General features: G+C 43.0%; 1 protein-coding gene across 4 annotated transcripts in view; it reads left to right on the forward strand.

The window, feature by feature from the left end:
• Window positions 1–718: 718 nt before the first annotated feature.
• Window positions 719–12,513, forward strand: part of LOC131667442 (lachesin-like) — a 36,457-nt gene continuing 24,662 nt past the window's right edge. For all 4 annotated transcript variants that reach the window (XM_058940854.1, XM_058940853.1, XM_058940855.1 and 1 more), the window contains exons 1-2: window positions 719–856; window positions 10,714–10,803. In XM_058940854.1, the coding sequence (XP_058796837.1) occupies window positions 10,734–10,803 (70 nt within the window). In that variant the 5' untranslated portion in view covers window positions 719–856; window positions 10,714–10,733. The remainder of the gene's footprint in view (window positions 857–10,713; window positions 10,804–12,513) is intronic.

Consider the following 12,513-nt stretch of genomic DNA (forward strand, 5'->3'; position numbering starts at 1 on the left):
CAGGAGCGATACAACGAAGCGTGATGCGGGCCTGCGCCGGACAGCCACTGCAAATGGCCCAGGCCACGTTCGCGCGTCCATCCGAGGCGAGTGAGCTACGTCCGCCGACTTCCGTTAGCGGTGCGATCGCGCCTCGTGCAAGCCGCGCGCACCGAGCGGACAGGGCGCCCTCGACATTTGCCATTGTCAGCCTCTACGCGCCGGCGATTTCTGCATCGCCAGCCCCCAAAGACGCCGTCCCTGCTAATTAACGACTGTAATTCGCCGCCGGCCGAACAAGCGCACTGCGCTCCCGCGCCTACCGAGCGCGCTGCTTCATTGCCACGCCGGGAGCCTCTTCGCTGCGAGCTTTAGCCAGGACTTCCAAGAATTTCAGCGGCCTTCTGCAGTTCTCGACGCAAGTAGCGCGCAACCAGTTGCCGAGCCGAAGCTGTTCGGCAGCACAAGACTTTTCGGGCAAAGACCCCCGATCGCGACGGGCAACAGCTCCGACGAGCCGCTTCGTTTTCTTCGGACGAAACCGAGGATCGCGCAGCCCGGCGCAGCGCGGCGCAGCGCAGCTCGGCTCGCCTCCCCCGTCCGCGGCCCGGCGAGCTGCGAGGGGGCGCTCGCGGGGAGAAAAGCGCGCGCAGGCCCGCGAGAGAGTTGGCGAGAGGCTGCTGGCTCGAGCCGCCGCCAGTCGGCCAGTCTGCCGGCTCGTCCCGAGGCACGCGCCCGCTCGAACTGTTGGCAGGCCCGCAGCAGACCTCGCACTCGCCACGGTGGAGCACGTGCGCGGCTCCAGCCATGACCCTCGACCACACCGCCGCACTGCTTGCCGCCAGCTAATCTCTTCTTCTACCGAGGACTCAAGCCCGTGCGTTGTATACTTAGTTACTTGACCGCTTTCTCTCTCTCTCTCTCTCTCTCCCCGTTTGTTCTCCTCTTTCCTTCCTTATTAGCCCCTTGATTGTCGCTGGGCCCTGGACTGTTGATCCGCTCTCGGCCGGATGACACGCGTCCTCCCGCTGACACGCTCGCGTGCTCGTGTACCTCTGCCTGCGCTCTCTGCTGTGCGCTTTTCCCTTGTGCTTTCCCGGCTTTTTTAGTTTAGACGGACTGTAGCTCGCTTTTCGATGCTCGCTCTCCCTCGCTTGTTGTGCTTTTATTTGGCTACTTTCCATTCCAGCTTCAAATATAACCTAAATTCTGATTGCTGTGCGCAAATTTACAATCGTGTACATGCCGCGTCATCGTTTTTTGTTTTATTTCTATTTCTGGTGGAAAATCCATCGACTAAATCCGCGATATTCTACGCGCCGAATAATGTCAGACTTCAATTTCAATGGCAGTATCTGTTTTGTAGGCATAATGTCCGTACTGTGCGCAACATTAATGAAGGCTGTCGATGAATATTGCATGAGGTGCAGTGCGCGTTGATCGAAGTGTCCTTAAAAATTCAAGCCAATGTTCGCACGCTCTCATCGATGACGTTTCGTAACAAATCTTCGTCATCGCCGTACTTGACACATCAACTTGGAGTAGGTTACGTTTCCTGTTATTCTCGAGCAAACGGTACTTTTCAGCTCGCTCAATGTCAGCTATCTGTCGATCGTTTTGCCAAGTGTCCGACGATTATTTTTGGTGAATGTTTACGTGAAATTTAGAGAACTTATAGTGCCCCGCAAAGTCTAACAATTAATTATCCAAATGAACATTAGACTTTGGATTACTTTTAGCGAGCTTTACGGCACGGCGTTAATTAGTTATTACTTGAAAATATTCGCAAAGGCCAAGTGATTTTCATAATGAAATGAAAGTCGAAGAGATTTCGAAAATTTTAGCATAAAATTGATAACGAGCAGAAGTTCGGAGAAAGGAAGCATTGTCAAAGTCTACAAAGCCGCTGGTAGTTACGCAAACTAACGAATCCTTTTTACTGCAAACGACTTATTTTGAGTTAATGATTGCGCGTTCGTACAGGTTTTAACTGGATCATTACAAGGTTTTCGCAAGGATATTGTTATTAATAAATAATAAGACGTCAATAAAACTTTCCGGCCTGGTTACGGTACCTAGATTTCGTCATTCCAACGCGTCGCGGAATTTTCACGTAAAATTAGAACCGTCGACAATTTTCGCAGAACTCTACACCAACCTCATTAAAATGTTACCCGTGCGTATCAGTCTGGCGCGTAAATGGCGGAAACCAAGAAGATCGCAACATCGTTGGTTTGTAAAAATGAAGAAAGGTTGCAAAGGTTGAAGCGCATGGAAATGGTTTTCGAAGGTGCGGCTCGTTGGAATATCCGATTAGACGTAGTTAGCGAGCTCGGCGAAGGCGTAGTATTGTTCTGGCAGGGGACACGGCGAGTCAACGAGCCGATCGTTCGCTTAGTCAAGTTGCGCGGAGAGCCGAAAATAAGAAGCGGCTCGACGAATGCAGGTGAAGTTGTTGTCGGTCGCTGGCACGCGCCCGCGACGCGTCTCGCCAACGGTACGAGGCGAGGCGAGCGAACGACCGAGAGAGAATTACGCGAGCTCTGCCCGAGACGAACTGCTCGTGAACATCAAGGGTCATTAGAATGCCCATAAATTGCGAATAGCTTCTGCGGCGAGATATTTACACCATCAATTCAGAGGCGCGTCGCCCACGCGCCACTAGATATTCGCGCTACGCGGCATCTCTCACTTTTTGCCCGCGCGCACAATTTACCATTGAACCTGGGACGAAAACGTTAGCTGGTTTTATCTGCGAGCCTCGAAATTTTGCGTTTCGCTGATCGCGGAGCTCTGATTGGTCCGAAATCGCGATCGCGCCATCCGGAGACACGGACAGTTGCGAGCAAGCTGCTTTCTCCGGCATTTCGTTGGCAGTGCTGAGCGCGATGTCGAGCGATCCATCGACGGAGCTTCGACATCGATTTACTTCCGTTGCCTCTGGCAGGGGCGCGCACGAATCGCTATGACACGCGAGCGAATGGAATTTTTCGGCGCTAAGGCTGGAAAGCTGGCGGGGCTGTCGCTCGTCGCTGATCCGGCAGCTTGTTACGCGCGCAGATCCGGGCAGATTAATAACGCTGCGCGAGCTCGTTGTCGGGCACTGCAGCGCCAAGGGTCACGACTAAATTTGCGGCGTCGGGCGGCATTTGTTATGCGGCCAGGCTCGGCGATTAGCGTTGGAACTGGCGGTCGCTAAGCGTTCGAGAACGCGCTCTACTCTTCTTTTTGATACTTGGTTATTTCGAGTGCATCTCGCGCGCTTTATTCATTCGACTCGCTCCTCTCTCTCTCTCTCGCTGCACCATCACGCCAGCTTACATTTCACTCCATTGAACCTTCTCGCTCGCGCTCTCAAAAGTGCCTTTCAGCCGCTACACCAGCTTTTTCGCCAATCGCATCGCAATCTCATCGCAGTCCCTCGTTTTGTTCGCTAAACCTGCCGATCGAGCAAACTATCGATCGAGTGTGCCCGTTGAGGAAATTTCGAAAAAATCTAGCCGCGGACCAAAAGCGGCTCGACAGCAGCTGCGATTTAATAAGGAAGGCCGCGAATACCAGTTGGACGCGGCTGCCGGTATTTTTTTACGTGGCGGTCGGAAGGGGGTGAGTGACGGGTGAGTGACAAAAGAGGAGCAGTCAACGGCGCGACAGCAGAGCGGCGATTAGCGGAATAATTATTTAGGGAGTTTGGGAGGCGATAGCAGCAACAGATCGGGGGGTCGCATCTATATAGATGACGGCCGGGGCTTGGAATGCGGGCTGACGCGCGCGACGGCCAACGACCGCAACAGGCGAATATCCCAATTCCTTATAATGCACGGCTAGAGGCTCGGCGCGGAAGAGCGTGCTCGCCGGGGACTGGCCCGCAGCGAGGTATAAGCTGGCCTGTAAGGCGCTTAAGTTATCGCCCAATTAGCCCAACGAGCTCGCGCCGAATTTATATCGGCCGCGAGATTTTCCCTAACTTCTCCTCGGTGCCATCTCGCTGCGCGACCCCCGCCAGCTTTTCAGCCTTTTCTAATAAACACGGGGCCGGTGCACGTTCCGCGCACATTGCCGTCGCACTGTCGCTCTGAGTTCTCCTTATTCTCCCGGACGCGTCGCGGACAATGGGCACGGCCAGTAACTAGCAAGCCCGCCTCCAATTTTCAAAACCGTTTTCCGAGTATCCGAGCCCATGCCGCACTTCAACTGCACGGATCCCGCTGAAAAATTCGCAGAATCATGCAAATCCGCGTGTTTTTTTTCTTCCTTTTTTTTTTCTTGCCTGCAGTACGGCCGCATGCACTCTCGACAAAACGATTGGCGGAGCGGGCGCGCGAGCGCCAAGGAGAGTGGGCAATCTCACGAAAAAATGAGCAACGGAAAAGTAATTTTCTTAGGCATCGCGCGCTCACTCATACCGGCCTGCGCCAACCAGCAAAAATCATTAGTTGAGACGTCAAAGACAGAAAAGCGAGCTTCCACTTTTTTCTCGCTCACCTTCTCTCTCCCTTCACCAGTAGCCGTCTATCCCCCGGCCTTCCACGCATAATTCGCCTGCTCATATCTTTCTTCCGCGTAACCTAGCTTTTTCAGTCCCTCAACTTTTCCCAAACATATAAGTACCCAACTTTCACTCTTTACGTACAATCAACATTTATTCTTCACCAACTGTGCTTATCCATCTTTAGCCCAACAAAAATACGAATGAGTAAGCTATTGTATTCTTGTGAGAGATAAAACTACCGCGTCGTCGTATTTCAATACCTTTTAAAATATATTTTATTTTACCATTTCAAGCTATGCAATGTCATAAAGAAAAACGGTTAAAAAGAATTATCGAATACAAAACTGCCTGAATGGATGAAATAAATAGATAAGAGACTCATGTAACTCTAAAATATTGCAATATTTCAATAACTCAACTCATCGAGCACTTTTTTTTTCTTTGTTATTTTTAGATGAACCCACGAACCTAATTCGTTCATATTCATTTAGAAATTCATAAATCAAGCCAACTAGATATTAAAGTGATCAAAAACTGTAAAGGTCCATTCTAGAATTCCAAAAAAAGAGGCTTTACAATTGGTTATCATTCAGAGAGAACAGATAACTTATTTGCGTCCTTATAGGTAGACTGTTCTATAAACGTCTTATGCGATTTATGATAGAATGAAATCATACATTATGTACACGCGTATTCTTTCTTAAAACATCACATGAGTTCAAATTATTCACTATCTTAAAAGTTGTTATGAAATCTTAGACTGTATCATGAAATTTAATCGTAGGAAAGCCTCTATTGGTTGCAAACACTCTGTAATCCTCATAGTCAAATTCGAACGGATCTTTTAATTTATGAGCTAAGTATCTAAATAATTTATGATGATTTTACGCGAACTATCTTTAGACAGGAGCGCAATGATTAAATATGAGGTATAACTACTGTTTTTTAAGATAAATAATGGAGCTCGTATTACTACAATCAGACGTTAAGTGCTATATGAACACTGAAATTTGCGTTCAACAAGATACGGTTGTTTATGGTCATTTTACGAGCGTAATTGAATAAAAAACCATATTATGAATTGCCGAGATCCAGTATTGCGATTGCTTAATGAGTGAAAAGACCGTGAATATTTGAATTTTATTATGCTTTGAAACATTCGTTTTATGTACGTCGATACAGTAGATTTTTATTGTAGTAGTAAATACAATTTATAAAAAATTGATGAGTGTCCTGATCTTTAATACTAATTAACATTATTTTGAAATGATGGTAGTCAGTCTATTACTATAAATCGACAATTAGAGTACTATCCGTAGAATGTAGATGAATATTATTATATTGCATTGGTGGATAGAAAAAAGAGAAAGTAGAATAAAATGTAGGAAAAAACAATTTTTTATCATTGTACATTTTATTGGATAAATGTGCGAATAGTAGAAACTTATCAAAGTATTAACATTAAAGCATTTACACAAGTATTGTGAATTAAAAAACACAGATTTTAAGTATATATTGTTAATAATATTCAAACAAGAACCACAGCAAACTATTTAGTAGGATTTAATGCATTAGATTATCAATCGTGAATCGAATCTTTTGGTTGAGGGGACCTTTTTTTACCAGCGATAAATGAAGAAAATTCGAAAATGTTTTTATTGTCGTCTGATAAGCATTCTAATCAAGATACCGTCATGAAACTATTTCAATTTTAAAGAATTCGGTTTAAGCCTCCGTTTTCCCTGTCGTATGTCTAAAAATATTAATCAGGGTATCTGAAAAGCTGTTATACCCATAACATCTTATTTATTGAAAAAATTTAACATACCACATTTTTTTGCGGATTAGAGTGAACGAAAATTATATTTTATTAGTTTATTTTCTTCGTTATGATTCGTACTCTCTTTGAAGCAGTATTTTTTGTAAAAAAATCGAATTTTCTAATTTTTTGAGCCTTTTTTAAAATTGTATTTCTAACAGAAAATTGTTTTAATTATCATAAAAAACTTGAAAAATCGATTATTTCATAATAATGCTTAATGTAAGACGAGGAACAAATCATAACAAAGAAAATAAGCTCATCAAAAATGATTTCCATTTACTCTAACACTCAGATAAGCATAGAAAACATATTTTTTTTTTATTTTATTAATAAATAAGATGTTATGATTACTTTCTGGGATTATTAATTGAGATTTTTGAACTTACAAAATACAAAATGAAGATTTAAATCAAACAATATAAAATGAAAAAAGTTTCATAACCATATATTTATTAGAATGGTTTTAGACGATAATTAAGACGACCTTGAATTTTTCCTCTTGAGCATTGACTGGTCCCATTAATTTTTTGATATATCTTGGAATAATTAAAAGTTCATAGATTTTAGTTAAAAGATATAGTTAAACGATGAATGCCAATACAATTTTCATTTACTAATAAATATTACTAATAAATGACGGCTGTAATGTTTCCACATTGCATCATTGATTTGAAGCATCTATAGTATTAGAATCTCAAAGTTGGCATACAAGAGGTTCAATGACTGCAGTAATTCTCAGAAACACAAAAAATAAGAGAACAAAAGGCAGATTTATGAAGAAAATAATGATGTACTTGTTCGCGTTTGGAGTGAATCGATTCGTCTTAGATTACGCAACAATCGATTGCGATCGCATCTCGAATACCTATAAACATTTTAATGTGGTCCGCGTAGAGCAATAACTCATTACCGTTTATAAGGTGAGGGCTACCATTGACATAAATTCAGAATGAAATGAGGCCGAAATATGGCTGTTTAGGAATTCCAGATTATAGAGGTCACCTCGAGGCTCGTTGATATACAACGATATTTTAACGAAATATCTGTTCGCAAATATCCAAATTCCAAAGCTTATGAATCAAACAATCGTAACAAACTATAATTTCTTATTAAAATCTTATTAATCACGTCAATCTGCTTTGATTGTTTGAGTATTCAAATATGATAATCTTTCAATAAGAAGATCTTAGAAAGATTTATCTGTCCCGTAAATAAGCAATCCTGAACTTGGATTAGTATGCACGTTATTATGCACACGTTATTATGCACGTTAACAAACAATATTGGCTGTAACTTTTCTAAGACCGGCTAACAACATTTGACGGAATAGAGAAGAGCAGGTCCGGTATTTTAACGACCGTGCAAAGACTCCGTTGACAATGAGCTCAACGCTAATGTACATTCCTCTGGAAGATAGGGTACCAACGAGCGAAAGCTCCGATAGTCCATTAGTATTATATGCTCGCTGTTCTGTCGAGGCCTTCCAGCAATGATGTTTTCATTGAACAAATGCCTTGATTTTGATTGATACTTGTTGGTCAATTTTAAGAATAATGCGTCAAACAGATTGAACTTTGAATTAAATTCAACAGCAATGGGTGCAGTTAATATCATGCCATTTTTAGTAGTTGATTGCTAGAAGTAAACATAAATGGCGAACAAATAGTTAATTAAATGGAACCAGAGTATCACGTAATTAATTGCCAATCTCAACAGTTGTAGTATGAATGTCCAACGTGGCTGAAATCGAAAATTATAGAAACGGTGGGATGGAAGCGGTTTGATTGCGAAATATAAAGATGAATGTTCACGTCTAAAAACAAAAAAAATGAATGACTTGAGAGTGGAGAATATTTAATTGACTATTATTAAGCATATTGGCTATAGAAAGTGGCAGTTAAAAATGAAATTAGAGCAACGGGTAAGCTAGCGAAAGCGAGCCTTCATGTAGAGTGAGTGGCTCCAGCACTCCTCCAATTTGACCGAGCTGTTATCTCTCTCTTTAACTTTTGTCATGGTAAAATCGAAGGTTTTCTAATATGCAGCGAATCTTTTGAATATTTGAAATTCAGCGGGAAATCGGAAAAAGGAGCTGGAGAAGGCGAGCTGTCGGATGTGGCGGTTGGCGGAGGGGTGTGGGGGGTGGTGGAGCGGGGGTGGAGCGGGGGTGGAGCGGGGGGCAAAGGGGGACAAGGAAAACTGAAAAGTCGTTAGAACTTTGGAGAACTCGATTTTGCGGGCGTGGACGTGAAGAAGAATAAGCTCTGCTTGCACGCTTTATTTTTCCTATGAAAATATGATCCTCGCGGCTGCGGGAGCGCGCCCCTTCATTGTTTCGCCGAGGCTTTGATGTCAGCGAGGCCCGAGATATGCCTGCTTTTTATTGCCTCGTAAAGCCAATTCAACAAGTTTTCGATTCGCGTCTCCACGCTCGGCTGTCGGCCGGCATTAGCAAGACTCCAAGCCCGTGCTTTGCGCACGCATGGCCAACTTGTTTCTTATTGCCGCGCAGCCGCTTCGCCTTTTTTAACGCGCGCAACTTTAGCTCCTTTACGATATTATACCAGCGCTCTGACGACATGTCCTCTGGAACTGTCCCAATTGAGCGGCAATTTACCGAGCAGCGTTAATTGTCATCCCTCTACTGTTGACAGCAGACGGGCCGAAGGCAGATATTTCGCGGATTCGCTTTAACGTAATGTACTTCCATATTGAATTATCGGTCGGACTCTGTGCAGCTCGACAAGTACATTACTATGCAAATGGAATCTGCTTCTGCAAAAAAGGGGCAAAAAGAGGGAAAAAGCCTACAAAATGAAGCTCCACGGTTAAGAAGGTGTTATGAAATGATTATTCTGTCGAAACAGCGTATTCATCGAAGAGAGCGGAAGCCGCAGTGGCGAGACAGTGCTTTGAATAAATGTCGCTGCGCGAGCGACTGATGCGATTAGCCTAAGAGAATAAAAATTATTGATTCACGCAGGCAGCTTGCCGAAAGTATTCGCCGAGGGAGGGCGGCCAGCAATTCAATTCTGACTCTTGGAAATGAGTCCGGGCGGCGGCGGTTTTAACGAATTTGCCAAACGGAGAGCAAAAAGGCAAATAGCTCTTATTAGCGCAAGCGATTTCCGGGACAAGCCATTGCATTTGAGCTAACGAACTTTCCATACAGCTAATTGAGCAACTAATTAAACGCTCGGCTTCATAAATCAAGCTTGTGAAAAATTGCCATTCGCTGCCCTCTTAAATTACTCATTATCTGGCATTCATCAAAATATTCATGAACAGATAGCATTCCGCGCGAAGACGTGGCACTGCTGTTACAAGGCCAGAGAATCAAAGTGCAATCAGGTCGCGGAATCGCAAGCACACTGGCCACTGCCCCTGTGGCGGCAACTCGCGGCCGAAGAAAAAACGAAAGAGGAAGAAAAAGCAGGCGCCGAGGGCAAACAAATGAGAGCAAGCCCGCCGAGAGCCGCGGCTCCGAGCTCCGAGGCTTCGGGAGCGAGCTCGTGGAGGCGAAGCGCCAGAAGGAAGCCGGCACGGCACGGGGGGGGGGGGGCGGGGAGCGACTCTATCCCTACTTCGTATTCGACATGAATGCAATTTCAAATGCAGATTAGCCGCGAGCGCGTTCCGACTCGGCCCACACCTGCTCGGCTCTTTCGCTGTTTCGCGTGCGCGCGGCTTCGACCCGGCAAAAAATTATGCTCCACCGGAGGAATTGCGCGCGCGCCCGCCTACTTTTCTTAATCGTCTTTGGCCGCACCTGAAATGAAGATGAGAGCGCCGCCAGCCCGAGCAAAGCGCCAACAGTCCGGCTGAGGAACAGCGAGGCCCGCCATTTATTCAGCTCTCTAATTAAAATTTAATTGCGCTAGTTTAATGCTCAATGTGAACGCAATCCTTCATGCCGAATTTCCGCGGCGCCTGCATCCAACTTTCACGCGTACACGCTCAACCAGAGTTCACGCTTATTCCTTTGTCTTTTAATACGTCGCTCGTATACTGTTATCCAATCAATTCTACCGGATCAAAGTGTTGCAACGCAGCTGCTATCCAACTTTTTCAGAAAAACTCAACGCTATTAACATCGCCGTATTCCACTGTACAGAAAACCTACTCACCTTAGATCTCGTTTACAAGTAGTGAAGACTAATAGTCGAACGTTGTTACTGCAACGTAGAACCAATTCCTCGTAGATCACTATAATTTCGACAGTTTTTACGCTTTCCTTTCAGCTTTCTTTTGCTCCATTTGAAAGCTTCCAGTAGTCGTCTTATGGTAGAGAGCACGTCAGTAGCTTCTAGCACCTTATTCTTACCAACAATTCTTACTTATTTCCTAATCACTATTTTCCTTTTAAAATCACTTATATTGTTTCCTTTGAAATATTTATTCGTATTACTTTACTTTTCAGCTCAACATTTTTAACCCGGAATGATCGATCGGGAGAAGGCGTTTTTTATAGTGCTATTCACTTTGATGATTTATCCAGGTGATAATTTAGGTGAGATCCTTTATATACTTAATCTTTCCAATCACACTTTGCAATTATCATCATCATTTCCGTTGCATGAAAATTGTAGATATATGATCACATAGAGTACAGACATAATTTTATATGGTGCCCTGCTATAATATCCAGACTATCACTTCGCTTAATTCACTGGTAATTAATACTAAAATATAATAATGTTCAATTATAGACTGCGTTCGTTTTATACCATTACCGATTCTACACCATTTTATTCGACGTGAATTTATAGATTTGTTTTCTGAGAAAAATGAAATATTATATGGTTCTATATCTTTGTATAATAAGAAAAATTAAGAAACGATGTTAATCGATACAAAATTTTCTGCAGAACATGAAATATTTATATATGGAGATTACTTTGAATCAATTATTTTTCGTTGGAACTTTTTACAGAAATTTCTATAATATCTTCTTTTCTAACAAATAGTATTTGATGTTTTCAAAATTTTTAAATTCGCGTAGAATCGGTATCTGTACGAAACGGACATACGCTTCAGTCAAGTCAATAATGAATCGGAAGCATCTCGCTGTTAAAATCGCTCGAACTGTTCCAGACATACACGGAGACATACGTATAAAGTAAATAAATAAAACACAGAGTTTCAATCGCTCAGATTGCATGTCAGTATTAGGTTCTAATTTTGAATGAAGGGTAATTGTGATTGGCAAATTTAAATAATAGACGACATAACTTTCGTATTAGGATTCAACTCAATTGATTTTTTGAGAATTTGTAAAAAGAAAATAAAATAAAACATCGTACATCATCAGATATACAAGTACAACACTGAAAGTCATACATTTAACGGTTCACATAAAAAGTAAAAATGATCACTTGGAAAACACACAGTTTTGGATGAACGCATAAAAATGATGAAAGCTCATTGAGCTTGTACTCTTATTTACTCTTATCGCTTATTTGCTGATGAAACAGCGTTGTAAAAAGTAAAAAGCAAACGGTTTCGAGTTAATCCTGGTTTTAAATGATATAATACAAGGAGGTCGTAATAATCTTAACGAATTAGCAAACACGAAATCAGTGGACTGCGATGGAAGATCAGAGGCGAAAAGCTCAGGTGCGATTCCGATAAAGCTTAATTAGCGTCGAAAATATTAATTTAAATTTGAATGCCCGAAAAATAGCATAAGACGAAAGTAAGCTTACAGCTAGAAGGGGAGCACAGAGATAACAGATAAAGTCTGAAGGATACAACGGGGCGGGAACGTATAGTACATCTCCTCTTGTTTCTCCTTCTGTCTTTCTCCCCCTTCTCATTCACTCTTTTACGAAAGGATGAAGTTTGGCCAAATTGAGAAATTCGACGGCGAGTCTAACGAAGCCTCGTTTTCTCTCTCTCTCTCTCTCTCTCTCTCTCCCTCTCTCTCTATCTCTCTTTCGCGTCTTAGCTGCTTGTAGCTGGCTGTGAAACGAATGGCTATTCACGCTTTGCGACGACAACGCGAATAAATTAAGTTGAAATCAGTTCGCTCTGCCTCTCAAGCCTCTCTCATTTTACGATTGGCCGGGAAACTCCTTCGCGCCTGTTCACTTCTTTTTTTCTATCTTTTTTATTCTTTATCAAAGTGCTGCTTATTTATTTCTGTATTTATCTTATAATTGTAAACATATTTCATCGCACCTGTATTCTTTGCCGAAAAGACGTTCTCTTGTATGTGTGA

The sequence above is a fragment of the Phymastichus coffea genome, unplaced genomic scaffold (genome assembly GCF_024137745.1).
Source record: "Phymastichus coffea isolate CEN01 unplaced genomic scaffold, Cenicafe_Pcof_1.1 PCOF00066, whole genome shotgun sequence".
NCBI lineage: Eukaryota > Metazoa > Arthropoda > Insecta > Hymenoptera > Eulophidae > Phymastichus > Phymastichus coffea.